An 18,940-nucleotide genomic window follows, 5' to 3' on the forward strand; every position below is an offset into this window, starting at 1 on the left:
TGAAAAGCGCTATATCAAATGCAAGGATTATTATTATTATAAAAAGGAGAGGGAGGGAGAGAGAGGGAGAGAGAGCCCATGATGCCGAGCGGGCGCTGGAGTCGGATGACGTAGCGGACGCCGCGGCACTGATCGGATTGCAGTGCGGAGCCGCCCGGGGGCAGCCGCAGTGAGAGCCACCATGACACCCGGGAGCCCTCAGCCGCTATCTGCCTTTATCGGTATGTAACAGCTACGGTATCAGCAGCAATAGCGACACCATGTCCCATATCCTGCAGGCGGCGGCCGGAGTGAAATGGACCAGATCGCCAGCCGCGAGGAGAGCGGCTCTGCTGGTCATCGCCGCTTACGGTGTGAGGAGACTGTATCCGCTGCTCTGCCATCACATCTGCGGGAAATCGCAGCCAGAAGCCTCCTCCCCGCGCACACGCAGCCCCAGACTCCCCAACACATCTCCGGCCTTAGACGCTGATTTTGTACACCAGCTGATCGGACTCGGAAAAATCCTCTTCCCGAAGCTGGTGACCAAGGAGCTGGGATTGCTGTGCCTGCATTCGGGCGCTCTGATTTCCAGGACGTTTCTCTCCATTTACGTCGCCGGTTTGGACGGGAAGATCGTAAAAACCATAGTTGAAAAGAAACCCCGGAGCTTTGTGTTGAAATTAGTCAAATGGATTCTGGTGGCCATCCCCGCCACGTTTGTCAACAGTATGATCCGGTACCTGGAATGCAAACTGGCGCTGGCGTTCCGCACTCGGCTCGTGGATTACGCTTATCGAACCTATTTCACCGATCAGACTTACTACAAGGTTAGCAATATGGACGGGAGGCTCGCAAATCCCGACCAGTCACTAACCGAAGATATCATGATGTTCGCTCAGTCAATTGCACATTTGTATTCCAATCTGACGAAGCCCATCTTGGATGTGGTGCTCACTTCGTACACTCTGATCCAGACCGCCAAGTCGAGAGGAGCGAACCCTACCGGACCCACACTCCTGGCAGGACTTGTCGTGTATGCCACTGCCAGGGTATTGCGAGCGTTTTCCCCGAGGTTTGGCAAACTGGTTGCCGAAGAAGCCCAGAGGAAGGGATACTTACGATACGTCCATTCACGTATCATAGCCAATGCAGAAGAGATTGCCTTTTACCGGGGACACAGGGTAAGAACAATTTCCGCATTGAAACTGGAGCTTATCCATCCACACTTTACCTGCTGTCAGCACAGTGGAAGGTGTTGCTACTGAGACCGTTAGCGTAATATTCTGGATTCTGGATTCCACCTCACACCTTCCAATCACTTTAATATAATTTAATGAAAAGACCGGAAAATATAAATATTTATGTTGTAATCAAAATATCTGCGTAAATAAGTTATCTCAGCGAAATAGATGTTATCTGCTTTTTTTCTGCAAACATATAATAGCTGGAGTTATATAAATATTATGCTGTGCTGAAATTCTGATTTAAGTCTCCATTTGTATAAGTTCTGAAGAGGATCAGGCACTTTTCTTGGTCAGTTATTTAGTCTTTCAATTTTCCATCATATTGCTCCTTCCAACGTATTCATGAGCTGTATTCAAGAGTTACTTTTAGCCATCAATATTGGACTTAATATAATTGAACAATAAAGTACAATTCTATACTCGTGATGGCATTTCTCTAAGTGCTGCAGACAAGTAATCATCAAACAGGTAATGGGAAGACAGTGCTGGTAAATTTGTAGTGGGAACTAAGCAGCTTCTATTCTAAAACAGACGTTAAGGATGATCACCTGTGTTAAAAGAATGAGCTATGAGCAAAGATTAGACAAACTAGGGATCTTCAGTCTTGGAAGGAGATAGCTCAGTGGGGATCTTGCACACAACATTTTAAATGGGATTGATAAAGTAAACCCAGAACAATTCTTTCTGGGTTTACTATTATGGGGCATGGATTTAGAGATGCAAATGGCAAATTCAGAATGGATACCAGGCAGTATTTCTTTACCCAGAAGATAATTAATGATTGGTTACCAGTAAGAGTGGTTGAAGCAAAGGCATTGGACTATTTTTAAAAAATGTGATGAGATGGGAATATGGTTAGGTGGGTATTCTAGAAGGACAAGATCAAATGAACTGAAGGGCCTTCTTCATCTGGACCAATCTTGTGATAGTGTGATCGTGTGAAGTGAGGTCAGCAATCCCATTGAAGTCCAAAATACTTTTTATTCAGAATAATTTTAATTTCTTTATACTACAAGGAAAGTGAATTTTGCCTCTGAAATTACATTATTTAAACTTTATATCCTTTTAAGCTTTTGTTCTCTTTTGAAAAGATGGCATATAGGTGATGTGATTAAGACATTTCCATATTATGAAGGGATTGATATTTGCAATTAAATTGTTTGGTCTGGTGAAAAACAATACCAGAAAACAATATTTTTAAAAATTGTGAAATTTGGAGTGAACTAAAGCAGATTTTTTTTCTTCAAAACTTGTGGAATAAGATGACAAGTAAAACATTATAACAACAACAAAATTACATTTGTAAAGATAACTAGATCCAGGAAGCAGCTAGATTTGTTTCTGGATAGAGAACAGATGGTGAAAAGGTAAATAAAGGGGGCTATTGAGCCCAGTGATCTTCCCTGTTCTTAAAAACTTTCTTAATGTTAATGCATCTTGTAGATGTGGAGTCCTGTAGCTCAGTGGTTAGAGCGCTCGCCTGGCAAGGGAGAGACCTGAGTTTGATTCCTGGCAGGGTGAAGTTTGGGCAAGTTTCTTTACTCCACACGCCTGTTTACCTAGCAGTAAGTAGGAACTAGGTTGTTAGTCGATTAGCGGATCGCTTTTCTGGGGGTAATAATTCCTTCAAAAAAAAATAATAAGAATAAATTGGTCATTCATTCCACGAATGTTTGTAGGACACTGCTGTGCGCAATTGGCTGCTGCATTTCACCCACCGAATATACAGTCAATTTACTTTAAAGTATATTCTGTGAAGTGCTTTGAGACGCTTCAAAGACGTGATAAGGCGCTATATCAAATGCAGGGATTATTATTTTATTTTGCAGTTCAGATTACCACCATTTAAATAATCTCTCAGAGTATCATTGCCTGCACATGCATTTCAAGACAAACTGGCATTGTTTGTTTGTGCACTTGCATGACATTTTAACACAGAGAAATTTGTTATATTTAGTGAAAGGAGCATATCAACTCCTTACATCTCCTCTGTAACATGTTTAATATTTTTAACAATGTAAACATCCAAAATGTATAATACATTACTACTATTAACAGGATGTTTCTATTCTATTAGGTGGAAATGAACCAGCTACAGAAAAGCTACAAATCGCTTGCTGCCCAGATGAATCTAATTTTGTCCAAAAGACTTTGGTACATTATGTTGGAGCAATTTCTAATGAAGTATGTGTGGAGCGGCAGTGGATTAGTCATGGTAGCAGTACCTATCATCACTGCAACAGGATTTGCAGATGATGGTAATGAACAAATTTCCTAACTGAAGTGAAACAAAAAGGTTGAGAAAAAAGCAAAACACTGGAGATTTCCGGATGCTAGAAATCTGAAACAAAACACAGAGATTGCTGGGAACACTCAGCAGGTCAGGCAGCATCTATGGAGAAAGAAAAGTGGGTCAGCATTTCGGGTCCATGACCATTTGTCAGTTCTGACAATGCATCATGGACCCGAAACATTGACCCACTTTCCTTTCTCCATAGATGCTGCCTGACCGCCTGAGTGTTACCAGCAATCTCTGTTTTTGTTTGAAAAAAATTGTCTATTGGTTGCACAGTATCAACATACGCTATGTTAAAAGTGGTGTTGGTGAGACATTCTTTGCAGAAATTGGCCTACATAGTACACAATCACAAGACATTACAGTAAATCTTGTGAAGCCTTGAGACATCCTCCTGACGTGAAAGGTGCTACATCAAATGCAAGGATTCTCACTGTTGCTGTCTACTCAATACCTCACCATTTGGCCATTTTTGATATGTGAACCCAGACATTGAGTGCTGTTAGTGCTGTTAGTACTACTTTTTTCTGGGAACAGCAATGAAGAGTGAGAACTCTGTCTGTTTCTTTCCCTTCCCCTCTCTAGCCCAAAGAGCTAAAGTTAATTGTAGGACTTACAATAATTACTGCTGTGACTGAGATGCACTAACTCTAGGTAAACTGGAATTGGCTTCTAAATTAAGACTGAATTGAAGATTTTTTGACTGTTCTGTGCAATAATACATTTTAAGATGAAATGGTCTTGTAGGCTAAAACTAGGTCGAATTTTGTGCTTACATTTTCTAATACAACTCTTAATTACACTTTCATGCATGTAATTATGTGCTTATTCCCTTTCCCCTCAAGAGTCAGAAGATGGTCACAAACAAGTAAGCTTGGTCAGTGAACGAACTGAAGCTTTTACCACTGCACGCAATCTCCTGGCTTCTGGAGCAGACGCTATTGAAAGAATTATGTCTTCCTACAAAGAGGTATTAAGTAGCATAAACCTGAGAGAAAAAGATTGTAAATATACTTTTCCATGTTGAAGTGCAAAGTTGATGTTGGTGACTTTATTCAGCTCATTATTTTTTTAAAGGAGACAATATTGCAGTTTCGGTATTAGAAAATAGTTGTTACAAATTACCTTTTTCAGTTGAACTTTGGTGTAAAAAAAGTGAATTTAAAACAGATGAAGCCATTCATACAAAATCAATGCTGCAGATTTTTCTAGTTTGTAATTCAGTTAGATTCGTTTAGTTGCAGCGTAAAAATTGGGAAATTAAATATGTGTTATACAGTATAATATTGAGGAAATGCTGTCTTTTGGATATGATTTTAAATTGAGGTCCCAAGGAATTTCTCCCAGTATCCTGCCAAAGAGTTTTCCAATTAACAACAATAAAATTACACTTGTATAGTGCCTTTCACATCAGGAGGACGTCCCAAGGCGTTGGGCAAACAGAGTTACAGACCTGAGCTGAGGGTTGGGGTGGGGAGGGGGGGGAAGCAAGGAGATCGAAAGCAAGGTCGAAGAGGAGGGTCTTGAGGTGGGTCTTGAAGATGGCAAGGGAGGGGGCGAGACGGAGGGACTGCGGGATGGAGTTCCAGAGGGTGGGTGCAAAGTGGTGGAAGACCTGCCTGCCGATAGTGGGGCGAGTAAGACGGGTGGTGTGAGGCAGGCCGGAGCCCGCTGAGCGGAGGGAGCGAACAGGGTGGTAGGGGGTTAGAAGGTCGGAGAGGTAAAGGGCAGCAAGACCGTGGAGGGCTTTGAAGGTGATTAATCAAGCCTTCACCTCATGGTTGGCTCTTTGTGGGACTGTACTGCTGCAAAATAGGTAGTGTGTTTGCCTACAAAATGGGGCTCTATCTTTTACAGTAATTGCTTGAGACATTTTGTCATGATAAGGCAAAGTTGGATGTTTACATAGCAGTTCCTCCAAAGTGAAGGGAAGCATATCAGTATTTCACAATGGCATTAAGATACAGTTCGTGATCAACAAAATTCATGCAAAAGTTCCACCCCATAACTGATTTACCAATTTGAGTATAAATTTGGAATTATGTCTTAGCTGGGCCTGAGAAACAGGAGGACTGTACAATATTCCATGATATAAACTGGGATTGCATTGTTTTCTTAAAAAGAAAAAACATAAATCCTTGAATTCTGGATATGACGAAGGGTCATACCAAAAGTGTTAGCCAATCTTTCGTTTTCATATGATCATTTTGAATCATTTTCTGTTTTTTAATTTTCAATTGTTTTTACTTTTTTAAACTTGTAACTTTGTCAGTTTAGTAAGCTTTTTTAAAATGCCAATGAATATGTGTTTTATGTTTGCATATTAATACAGTAGGCTTTACAAAACTTTCCCACCATTTTTGGAATTTATAGTGTTATGATGAATGGTTATTTGTTATTCATTATGTAATAGTGGCTAGATGTAATAAGTAGGCTATTAAGAGGCTGGTGACCTTATTGCAGTATTATCTATCATCTGCTTATGCAAAAGATTTATTTGTTGTAAAACTGATATGATCTTATGGAAATGAACTATCAACTATCTCTGTACTGTTGAAAGTCTTGTTGTCCTTTTCAGCAACATTTCACTCATTCATCCATAAGTAAAACCTTTTAATTGGTATGTTTATTACGGCGTTGATTCTAATTTATTCGTACAGTTTCTTAATATAATCCAGAATAAAAGAACAAATATATTCTCTGTTGAAGATTTCAGTTCATTTTTTAAAATAAAGTTTAACAAATTGGCACAGACACCACTTAAGTCTTCAGTTGTCTTTTAAATGATATGTCATGTACTTAATTAAATACAGTATATTATGGATTTGATGTTGTATATGCTAACAAATATTGGTGGTTGTGCTTATTTAAAAAAAATTATTAGGTCACTGAATTGGCAGGCTACACGGCTCGAGTGCATAACATGTTTTTAGTTTTTGACGAAGTGCAGAGGGGAATCTTCAAAAGGTCCGCAATGAATCAGGCGGTTGAGACAGACAGCAACAAAGTAACTAAACGTGGATTACATATTGAAGGTCCTCTGGAACGAAAAGGTAATTTGTTTTAAGGATTACTATATTTAAATAAAATGTGAGATTTTATTCTGCAATTGTAATGCTAAATTTATGAGTACAGGCTAATTCCAAGATTGAATTGTGAAATCAATACTAATCAAGATTTTACTGTATTTGTTTGTATAGTCTTTCAATAATTTTGAAATTTTAGCTCGAATGCCTTGGTCATTAAGATTACTTTCCATATCAGCTTCAGTAAACTATCAACTTGTGACATTAATACAGTTTGATCCATTAATTGGGACAGTACTAACAGAAGCACTTTGTTGCGAGTAATGTTTGCTCAAGCCAACCACTTCATTACCCTTGTGTTCCAACTGTTTGTTCTCTCGATCATTCCAATTAAGCTTTTTACTTGACACTGCGTATTCGTATTATACTGAACTGACCTATTTTTAAATAAAGTGTGAAAAGTTTTTTGCAACGTGCTTTAAAGTACAATTCACTGTTGTAATACAGGTGTCGTAGTGTAAATCCACCATATATGCTGCTTTCAAATAAATTCCATTTAAATGAACAGTGAAATAAATTTTGCAGATATTTGTGCTATTTCAGTTGCAAAAATTGCAGGGTGCAAATTTCATTTGCTAATTTGAAGATGTGATATTTTTGTAAAATATACAGTCTCTGAAACAGACCATTAGGGATCAATTGCTGTAAATAATGAGTCACTCCGCCTCGCTCCCTCCTTAGCCTCCTTCAAGTCTTGCCTCAAGACCCTCCTCTTCGACCATGCCATTGGCCACCCGCATTCCACTGCCGTCCCTTCCCCCCCTAACCCCAGCTCAGGTCTGGAATGCTGTACTCTGTCCAGCGTCTTGGGACATCCTCCCGACGTGAAAGGCGCTATACAAATGTAATCTTGTTGTTGTTGTTGATCAGTTTGATCTTTCAATAATAATAATAATAATCCTTGCATTTGATATAGCGCTTTTCACGTCAGTGAAAAGTGAATTGACTGTATATTTGTGGGCGAACGCGGCAGCCAATTTCGCACAGCAATGACCCACAAACAGTCGTAAATTGAAAATGACCAATTTATTATTGTTTTTGGTTTGGAGGGATTATTATTAGGCTCTGTGTGGAGTAAGGAAACTTGCCCAAGGTTTCGCCCTCTGCCTGGAATTGAACTCAGGTCTCTCACTTGCAAAGCGAGTGCTCTAACCACTGAGCTACAGGACTCCAGAATGCTCTCCACAGTGTGATAGAGGAGATTCTGGTTTAATTTCTACTTATTTTTTTATTTTTTATTGTTAATTTGGGGAAGGTGACTTAAGTTTATAATGAAGTTATTGTAGGTAATTGAAAATATTGTTAGAGATTTTGCAACATTTACTATGTTAGAACAAAATTGGTCTGTGGAAACTTATTGGAGTGTGAACCATAAATGATAAGCCTTGTATTTGATATAGCGCCTCATCTCATTGTCAAGACTTCTCAAAGCATTTCACAGAATTTTGATGTAAAGTGTAGTGACTGCGTATTTGCAGGCAAAATCCAAAGGCATTTTGCATTCATTTGAAGGGTTTTCCAGACTTTGTGAGTTTTAGAGTTCTAATGTTTTTTAGAAATCGCAAAGATCACTTTAGTTTCCTTTTCAACTGGCAAATCTAGATTGTATTTTTTAAAAAAGCAGGTTAATTGTCTCTACAAAACACACACTGACCATTTTGTTGGAATAATGAGAGCCATGCATTAATACTGACCATTAGAACTGTGATGAAGTGTGAGATAATTTCACTTTGGTTTACTATTCACAATGTGTTTACTATTCACAATATGTTTAAAAAATATTTTTAATTATCTTATTTGCTTTTCATTTTTAAATCCTATCAAATATTTATGGTTGATTCATACATTGGACTGATTTAACTAGCGCTGGGAGCGTTTCTGCCATAAAATTGTCTTGCTCAAATTATATATGATTTTACTTGGGTTAAGCACTCTTAAGACATCACCTGCGTGAAGGGTGCTGTATAAATAATGCAAGTTGTTGTTAATGTATTTTTGACATTATTTAACTAACTCAATGCCAATTTGCAATGATGTAGTATATTAATGCAGCTTTAGGAATGTGAATACGTGAATCAAAATATACGCAGCAGTGATTTAGAGCACATCCTAGAAGTTTGGAGTGCTGTGATAGGAACGTTCTAAAGTTCTTTAGCCATTGTATTGGGATGATAGAAGACTACAGGAGAATAATTACCATTTTCAGATCAAAAGCTTCAGAAAATTACTAAAATCTATTGGAAAGTAAATATTTCAGGAGGCAAACTGGAGTATATAGTAATTTTCTGGAGCAATGTATTCAATTAGTCACTTTTCCATGGATAGGACATTATTACTTTTATGAGGATGCACATTGGACAATAAAGATTATTCCTAGTTTCTGTGAGGGTCACGATCAAAGGAAGACTAAAGAAAATTGGGATTGTTCTTGGAGTAGAGACTTCAACGTGACTTAATAAAAGCTTTCAAAGTTATGAAGCTTAGAATAAGATTACAAGAGGATCACAGGAAAAATGCAATCTGTTCGTTTGATCTTATCCTTCCAGAATATCCACCCAACTGTCACACGATCAAAAAGTTTGTTTGGATGAAGAAATGTTTCAGTCGGTAATTACCCTCTTGGCAAGGAAGACCTTCCTGGTATCTGTTGTTTGCAACTCTAAAGCTACCATCTTGTTCTACACTCTTGGTGTACCCTAAAGTATTGTTCTGGTTTTATTTTTTCAATCCCATTTTTTTAAAAAAAAGTTCACCTCTCCAAAGTCCCCTCTGAGACATCTTCTTAAGATTGAAGAGCCCCATCTTGTCTAATCATTGCTCATAGCTCATTCCTGTAACACTGAGGGTCATCCTTGTTACCCTCCACTGCTTCTAGGGCCTGGGTAACCCCTTATGTCCCAGTGACCAGTCTCCCATTACAGCATTAAGCTGTTTCTTAAATGGCATCCTTGCCTCAGCTTCCGTTCTTGGTAGAGCATTTCTGTTGGTATCATTGAATCATAGAATTATACAGCACAGAAGAAGGCCATTCAGCCCAACATGTCTGTGCCAGCTGTTTTAAAAGAGCTATCCAAATCAATCCCACTTCCCCACTTTCTCCCCATAGCCCTGCAAACTTGTCCTCCCCAAATTATTATCTACTTCTCTCTTAAAAGTTGTTATCCTGAAAAAACCTTCCCTGGACCCATCCTTACTCTCCAACTACCACCCCATCTCTAAACTCCCATTCCTCTCCAAGGTCCTGGAACAAGTCGTCGGGTCCCAGCTCCGCTCCTTTCTCTCTCGCCATTCCCTCTTTGAACCCCTGCAATCTGGCTTCCGCGCTGCCCACAGCATGGAAACGGCCCTGGTCAAAGTCACTAATGACATTCTGAACATCTGTGCTCTTTCTGCCTTCTTGTCCTCCTCGACCTCTCTGCCGCCTTCGACACTGTCGACCACTCCAACCTCATACACCACCTCTCCTCCTTACTTAATCTTCATGGACCTGCCCTTGCCTGGTTCGATTCCTATCTCTCTCACCGTCTCCACTTTGTTGCCTCTAACGGTTCTCCTCCAGCCCCCGCATTGTCACGTCTGGCATCCCCCAGGGCTCTGTCCTTGGTCCTCTCCTCTTTAATATCTACACGCTCCCCCTTGGTGACATCATCCGCAGACATGGGGTCAACTTCCACATGTATGCGGATGACACCCAACTCTTATCTTTCTGCTCCACTCTCAATTCCAGGGGCACTGCTGTCCTGACAGACTGCCTGTCGGACATCAAGTCCTGGATGAGGACAAATTTCCTACAGTTGAATGTGAACAAGACCTGGCCCTCCTGATTGGCTCGCGCCAGCGCCTCAGCACCTCAGGCTCTGGCAGCATCAACCTACATGGTTGCACACTTCACCTCACCAAGCCAGTCAGGAACCTCGGTGTCTTGTTCGATTCTCAACTGTCTTTTCTTCCCCACATCCAAGCCATGACCCGCTCTGCCTTCCCTCACCTTCGTAACATCGCTCAACTCCGCCACTACCTCACCCCTCAGGCCGCTGAAACTCTTGTTCATGCCTTCATCACCTCCAGTCTCGACTATGCAAATGCCCTGCTTGTCGGCCTTCCCAACTCTTCCCTCCACAGGCTGCAGATAATCCAGAACTCTGCAGCCCGTGTCCTCTCCCGCACCAAACTCTGGGACCCCCATCTCCCCCATTCTCGCCCGACTCCATTGGCTCCCTATCCTTCAGAGGATCCAGTTCAAGATCCTGGTCCTCACCTATAAAGCCCTCCATGGCCTCGCCCCACCCTACCTCTGCGACCTCCTAACCCCATATTAACCTGCTCGCTCCTCTGTTCAGCCGGCTCCAGCCTGCTTCACGTCCCCCGACCCACCCACCCCACCATTGTTGGGAGAGCCTTCAGCCACTCTGCCCCCAATCTCTGGAATTCCATCCCCCAATCACTCCGCCTCGCCCCCTCCTTAGCCTTCTTCAAGTCCCGCCTGAAAACCCTCCTCTTCGACCATGCTATCGGTCACCCCCTTTCCCTCCTCTCTCTTCTCCCCCTTGACCCCAGCTTGGGTCTGAAATGCTGTCCAGCATATTGGCACGTCCTCCCAATGTGAAAGACGCTATACAAATATAATCTTGTTGTTGTTATCGATTCGGCTTCCACCACCCTTTCAGGCAATGCCTTCCAGATCCGAACAACTCGCTGTGTGAAAAAAAATGTTTTCATCTCCCTTGTTTCTTTTAACAATTATTTTAAATTGGTGTTCTCAGGTTGCCGTCCCACCCACCAGTGGAAATAGTTTCTCCTTGTTCACCCTATTGAATCCCCTCATAATTCTGAAAACTTCTATTAAGTCTCCTCTTAACCTTATCTGCTCCATGAGAATAATCCCAGCTTCTCTAGCCTCTCATGATAACCAAAGTCACTCATTTCTGGTACCATCCTGACAAATCTTCTTTGGACCCTCTCCAGTGGCTTGACATCATTCTTAAAGTCTGGTGCCCAGACTGAGCATCGCCAGTCTCCGCCAATACCTCTCTCCAAAAGCCACTGAAACCCTAGTCCATGCCTTTGTCACCTCTTGGCTGGACTATTCTAACACCCTCCTCGCTCGTCTCCCATCCACTACCATCTATAAAATCCAGATCATTCAAAACTCTGCCGCCCGCATTCTCACCCGCACCAAACTCCACTCCCCGATCACCCCAGTCCTTGCCAGACTGCACTGACTGCCTATCCCAGAGAGGATTGATTTCAAGATCCTCACCCTTGTATTCAAATCCCTCCACCCCTCTGCACCTCCCTACCTCTCTGACCTGTCCGCTCAAAACAGTACCCATTGCCTTCGTTCCTCCAGGTCTGGCCTCCTCCTCGTCCCCTGAATCCTCCTCTTCACCCTCGGCGGCCGTGCCTTCAGCCACTATGCCCCGAGGCTCTGGAATTCCCTTCCTCACTCCTTTTGCCTCGCCCCCTCTCTTCCTATTTTCAGGTCCCTGCTGAAGACCTTTCTTTTCGACCGCGTCTTTGGTCACCTTTCTCCCGCTCTCCCTGGCTCGGCCCCGGGATCCGTTACTGTAAAGCGCTCTGAGACGCTGTCCGGCGTGGAGGGTGCTATATAAATCCAAGTTGTTATTGTTGTTGAAACGGTACTCTAGCTGAGGCCTAACCAGTGTTTTATAAAGGTTCATCATAATTTCCTAACTTTTGTATTCTATGCTCTTAATTATAAAGCCTAGTATCCCATATGCTTTTTTTAACAGCTTTATCTGCCACCTTGAAAGATTTACTCATATCAAGCCTCAGGTCTCTTTGTTCCTTCAGCCCCTTTAAGCTTGTACCATCAGCTTATATTGCCTCTCCTCATTCTTCCTCCTAAAATGCATCACTTTGCATTTCTCCATGTTAAACTTCATTTGCCTCGTGTCTGCCCATTTTACTAGGTCCTCTTAGGGTTTGCTATTATTCTTCTCACTGTTTATTACTTTTCCTAGGTTAGTATCATCTGCAAACTTGGAAATTGTACTCTCTATACCCAAGTCCAAGTCATTTATATAGATCAAAAACAGCAGTGGTCCCAATACTGACCCCTGGGGGACACCACTGCACACTTCCCTCCAGTCAGTGAACAACTGTTCACCACCACTTTGCTTTCTGTCTCCCAGCCAGTTCTGTATCCATGCTGCCACTGTCCCTTTAATACTGTGGGCTTCTATTTGTATCCAAGTCCAGGTGATTAATTACCTTATGTGTAAAGAAGTACTGTACTTCCTAGTGTCTGCTTTGAAATTGTTGTTTTCAAACTGAATCAGTTTCCAAACTTGGTTATCTGAAAGCATTGTTCTGGGTTTAATGTTTTGATCACATTCAAAATCTTTTATACTTTTGTTTTTAAGGCTAAAGAGCCCTATCTTATTCGGCCATTCACAAGATCACAAGATTGGTTTGGATGAAGATGGCCATGCGCCCCAAATCCGATCTCAACCTTTCAGAGCACCCAACCTACCATTCTCCCATCTCAGCATCAAGCTACTTTTTAAATGAATCCAGTGTCTCAACCACCTTTCCTGGCAACCTGTTCCAGTCCTTGATTACTCTCTGAGTAAAGAAAACTTCCTAGTATCTGTCCTGAAATTGCCCTTTATTGCCCAATATATCGTGTGAACCGCTTTGAGACGTCTCAATGACGTGATAAGCTGCTATATCAAATGCAAGGATTATTATTATAGTTTTTGAATCTCTTCAGTCCCACTTTTCAGTCTCTTTTTTTCTGAACAGAACTGGCCATTAATATATCTACTGTACTTTGCCATATTAGGTTTTGGGTTGGAAGTGGGCTGAGATGCTTAGGTGCCATCCTTTTTAATAATAATCCCTCCAAAACAAAACAATAATAAACTGGTCATTTTCAATCCATGACTGTTTGTGAGACATTGCTGTGCGCAATTGGCTGCCGCGTTTCGCCCACAAATATACAGTCAATTTGCTTTACAGCATATTCTGTGAAGCGCTTTGAGACGTCTAGAAGACATGAAAAGCACTATATCAAATGCAAGGTTCATTATTATTTTTGCCGTTACCTTTACTTTTTTTTGTTTTTGATTATTCTAAGTCATTCATCTTTGGGACAAGGACACCTTAGGCTAGAAATTTGGATGTACGGAATCTAATCTTTACTCACCCTGCTCTAGTATCTGTGTTAGAATAATAATAATAGTAATAATGCAAGGATTATTATTAGAAAATCTCCTTCAGACCACTGGTACCAAATAGCCAATTAATCCCTCCTGCTATGTTGTTATAAGTGACAGTTATTGTACTTATTTGGCATTCTAGTTCATTGTTTTCTGGCACATTTTTTTGGTCAGTTTTTACTTCTTGTCTGATTTGTATTAACCTGGCCTCCTTGTAACTTTACTAAGCTGACAAGACAAAGGATATTTGGTTCATCTACCTAGAAACCTTTGCCGAAACATTCTGAGATGTCCCCCTGATGTGAAAGGTGCTGCCTGTAAATTGTATTTGAAATGTTGATCAAATTTGACCTTTTTATTCAGCTGGAATTGAACTGTTCATAACCACTAATTTGAGTGGGATTTTCTTTCTACAAAACATTTTGCCGCTGGTAATAAATGTATTTGTTGCAACTAATAGTAATGTAGCTCTCCATCAGTACTTATTAATAGAAGGCAACACGATTGACTGGATTTCATTAGAAAGTTGGATTATTCAGATGCTGCTGCACGTATTACATGAAGTGAGCAAAAAGAGCATTAGTCTTTCTTTCAGGATGGACCATTTGGAGAACAAAATATTTTTAGCTTACTAGTGAATAAGAATTCATCATTAGCGAAAAAAAGTTAGTGTTTTAGTAAGGAAAATCAATTAACTAAGATTGTCTAAGAAATGGAATGGTTGATGAAGTGATGATGGCATCCAATTTACTCTCTTATTCAGTTGGTGATTAAAGGAGGAAACGTATAATCATTAAGCAAAGTACAGTACTTGCAATCAATTAATTCTTTACTAAAGTTCAGTCTCTTGATACATATGCCAATTTTCTGAACAGACTGGGATAGTGACAAACTGCAACAGGTTACTAATTATATAGTACAATAGAGATATCATACAAGTTTACTTTTTAACCTTTGTAGTGATTGCATGTCATATAAAACAAGAGAATAATGTATTAGTGTCAGATGTATTGTGCTGGTTGATACTTACGTAGTGGCATTTTTACTTTTTAAAACACTTAAACAGTGACAATTGTTTCAGACTCGTTGTTTTTCAGAGTTAAAGATTTCTAAACATTGAGAAAGCCAATATAGGCACTTAACTATGGTATCACCTTGCAGTTTGCAAAGTAAAGAACATTTCCAAAAGATTCAGAAGCAACAGTAGAACTCTCTAAAAGCTGCTTCCTTACATAATTGATTGCTAGCATGTACTTTTCAATTATTTTTGATCAACCATTTTCTGTCATGATGTACAAACAATCAAAATTGGTCTGAGTGCCTTTACATGATAAAGCAGAATATATTTTCATTCTGATCGTTGTGCATCTGCATGCATGTAATTGTTTTCTTCTGCCATTTCAGCATGTCAGAAAGGCAGGTATCAAGGTTCTTGGTGGGAATAATTGTCTTGAAAAAACTTTGGGGGAATTGAGCTTTATAATTCCTAGTACCATTCAAAATGCATAAGTGGATGATAAAAGTTATAGAGGGCACCCACCGTTTCAGGGTTTTAAAGAGCAATTTTGAGAGAAGGCACCAGTGATATTTCAAAATTCTGTCGCCCGCATACTATATTTCTTTACAAAAAATAACTAATAGTTGGAACCAGTTATCAGGAAGATTTTTAGAAGACAGGATACTGGACTCATTTATAAAACAACTTCAACAACTTGCTCTTATATAGCGCCCTCCATGCAAGGTAGGGTCTTAGAGCACTTAACAGTGGCGGAGCCTAACTCCGAGCTGGGGGGTGGTGGCTGTAAGCACGGTCGAAGAGGAAAGTTTTCAGGTGGGACTTGAAAGAGGGGAGAGTGGGGCAAGAGATAGGGATTGAGGGAGAGTGTTCCAGAGCTTTGGGGCATAGTGGCTGAAAGAGCGACCTCTGATGATGAGGTGGAGGGTGCGAGGGATGAGCAGGAGGTCGGTGCCAGTCGAGCAGAAGCACAAGGTGGTGGACTGGGGAGTGAGGAGGTCAGAGAGGTAGGGAACTGCCAGGGAGTGAAACAATTTGAACATGAGTGTGAGGATCTTAAAGTCGATCCATTTGGTGATGGGGAGCCAGTGGAGCCTGGCCAGAGCTGGTGAGATGTGGATACGGAGTTTGGTCCAGGTCAGTATGCGGGCGGCAGAGCTTTGAATGAGCTGGATCTTGTGAAGGATGGAGCTGGGGAGACCGGCGAGTGTGTTGGAGTAATGCAAGCGGAGGTGACAAACACATGCATGAGGGATTTGGCTGTATTTGGGATCAGGTACAATCGGAGGTGGGCAATGTAGTGAAGGTGGAAGAAGGCGGTCCTGCTCAGGGACCGGATGTGGGGAAGGAAGGACAGTTGAGGGTTGAACAGAACGCCAAGATTGCGCACTGGTTCGGTGTCACTGAGGGAGAGCCCAAGGAGGTTCAGGATTTTAGAACCCTAGGAGTGAAAATATTGTCGGGAGCCATTATCTTCCGTTTAACTGTTGCCTGATGCAGCATTTCCAATTACTCTATTTTTACTAAAACTGGATAATTCATCTTTATCCTGGCTTTTTTTTATTGTACATCAGAATTGTCTTAGGCCTTTATGTTTTGTATTTGTATTGTATATCAAAATTTCCTTTGTTTTCTGTAATTACTTCATCACATAATATCGCAAACTAATCTTATTCTCCTGAACGTTGTCATTCTAATGACCTGTTCCATTTCTGTTCTTTTAACTGTTCAATATATTCCTGCCTAATTGTGTTTTTAAATAGTCCAATGTCTTGACTTCAACTACCCTTAATGGTAACCTATTTCAGTCGTTAATTATCCACTGGGTAAAAAAACCTTCTTCGTATCTGTCCTAAAATTGCCCTTTGCTGCTTTTAAACAGATAACCTTAACCTAAGGCAGTTGTTTTATTGTCTTGGTGCATCCAAAGTGTTGTTCTGGGTTTACTTTTTGAACTCTATTTAAAATTTTATACACCTCTATAAGGTCCCCTTTGAGATGTCTTCTCTCAAAATTGAGCAGGGACCATTATAAATGCTTTCCAACTAAATACTTCTTGCAGTCTACTTTCTGTGGTAGTAGTAGTTCAAAATATTAGAGAAGGAATAAATTATCTTAACACCTGTTCGATTTTGCAAACCATCATCTAATTTCAGGGCCCAGAGCATCGACAGTATAACAATCTGCCATCTACTCAATTTGCATGACCTTGAATGAATCATGCTTTAATTATTAATTTCCACTGCTAATGAGCAACATTCCACATCTGAGATTTATTTTTATAACAACAAAAATCTGTGAGATGATATTCTATTTTCAATAAAACTTTGTCTCCATAATACTATATGTATCATGTCAATGGCACCTACATTTTTTATAACAGGAGGAAATTAGATCTCAATGTCAATCAAGTTAGAATTGATTATTAATTAGGTACAAGTTAAGTTGCAATCAATAAAATACCGGCGAAAATGGGGAAGTCCTATTTGAGTTTATTTTTATAGTATCGGGTGTATAGGATTAATGTTACAGCAAAACAAATGCACTTATAACATCTGAGTAACTTTATTAGTTTATCTATGTTGTTTTGTTTCAGAATTTAGTTGCATGAGCTAAAATAAAATATATTTACTAAATGGTATCCCAGGAACCCAGACATTTCACAGAGCAGCAGAAATTTCATAGATTAATATTAATTATTAAAATTCCAATTTGGAATTTGGATTTCTTCGCGAGAGAATAGAAGGTTTCTAAACCTTTTTACATATTCCTAAACTTATAAAATGAGAAGGACAAATATGTGTGCAGCAATTGATAATAAAGGAACACAGGCCAGGAGTGCTCTGTGAAATGTCTGGGTTCCTGGGATACCATTGTTGATGGAAGGTCAAATTTTCAATGAATGAGCTTATGGCTTTTCTATTTGTTTCTTCAAGAATGCAAACATATTAGTGTTGTTTTGCCTAGAATGATCTTGAGTATTTGGAAGTATTTCTGTAAGTTCCCATTCACAATAAAATAAGAAATCCACCTATGGTGTGAACTGCATGTCCTGCTCACAGATATTGGCCTCCATCATCCTGAAATGCCTCATGGTATTATTTCGTGCCAGATGGAGCTACACGGTTTGCGTATCAAATCGGAAGCTAGAACTTCACTTTTGTCCATTTTGATCTTTGCCAGGATAATGTGGGAAATTTGCCAGCTGAGACTCTTTAGTCATCAGTAAATCAATTCCAGCAGCTGGATAAGACAATGTCTGGATCATGGTAATAATTTGCAATTTGGAACCAGTGGAACTTCAAAGTCAAGAACCCAAAAAGCCAGGAAAAAAAATGAGGATTGTTGTATTTTTCTTTTGTCTTAAGGTGGACGTAATAACTAGTTTTTATTTTTTATATAGTTTTTTTTAAATTTATTATTTAAAAATAATGGCGTTCAACTAGCTAGAGGTCTAGTATTGAGTTATATTGCTGTCTGCATATACATAAGCTATGTGGTGCTCTATTTTCGGTCAGTTGAGAGAAGGGAAGTTTAAACAAGAAAACAATTATGTTTTTGTATTGTACTGTGCAAGTTCAGACTATTCTGAGTCTACTAGTGTTTGGTCTCTGGTCTCTGTATCTCTGTAGCTGTAGAAATAGTTTGTTCCCACCAATAATTATGCGCAAAATATTTTGGGTACCATGTATCAAAGCAGAATTCAACAGCCTATTTAATTCTGTGTTTAACATCATTCATATCTGAAGAAAACATTGCTATTGAAATTATCATTATTTAAGGGAAAAAAGTCAAAGAAACAAGATCCAGAACCTAAGTGGTATATAATCCAAGGTGGCTAAAATGCTATTCTGTGTACATCTAGAAGCATAACTGTTAAGAGTCCCGTAGCTCAGTGGTTAGAGCACTCGCTTTGCAAGCGAGAGACCTGAGTTCAATTCCAGGCAGAGGGCGAAACCTTGGGCAAGTTTCCTTACTCCACACAGAGCCTAATAATAATCCCTCCAAAACCAAAAACAAGAATAAATTGGTTATTTTCAATCTACGACTGTTTGTGGGACATTGCTGTGCGCAATTGGCTGCCGCGTTCGCCCACAAATATACAGTCAATTCACTTTACAGTGTGTTCTGTG

At 40.2% G+C, this 18,940-nt stretch overlaps 1 protein-coding gene across 1 annotated transcript in view; it reads left to right on the forward strand.

Annotated features, from left to right (window-relative positions):
- The first annotated feature begins 208 nt into the window (after positions 1–208).
- The window catches only part of LOC103188279 (ATP-binding cassette sub-family D member 2), a 35,150-nt gene continuing 16,418 nt past the window's right edge, over positions 209–18,940 (forward strand). The window contains exons 1-4 of the mRNA XM_007908222.1: positions 209–1,163; positions 3,304–3,484; positions 4,368–4,492; positions 6,407–6,575. Coding sequence (XP_007906413.1) covers positions 261–1,163; positions 3,304–3,484; positions 4,368–4,492; positions 6,407–6,575 — 1,378 coding nt within the window. The 5' untranslated portion in view covers positions 209–260. The remainder of the gene's footprint in view (positions 1,164–3,303; positions 3,485–4,367; positions 4,493–6,406; positions 6,576–18,940) is intronic.

Source organism: Callorhinchus milii, unplaced genomic scaffold (assembly GCF_018977255.1).
Source record: "Callorhinchus milii isolate IMCB2004 unplaced genomic scaffold, IMCB_Cmil_1.0 Scaffold5, whole genome shotgun sequence".
Lineage (NCBI taxonomy): Eukaryota > Metazoa > Chordata > Chondrichthyes > Chimaeriformes > Callorhinchidae > Callorhinchus > Callorhinchus milii.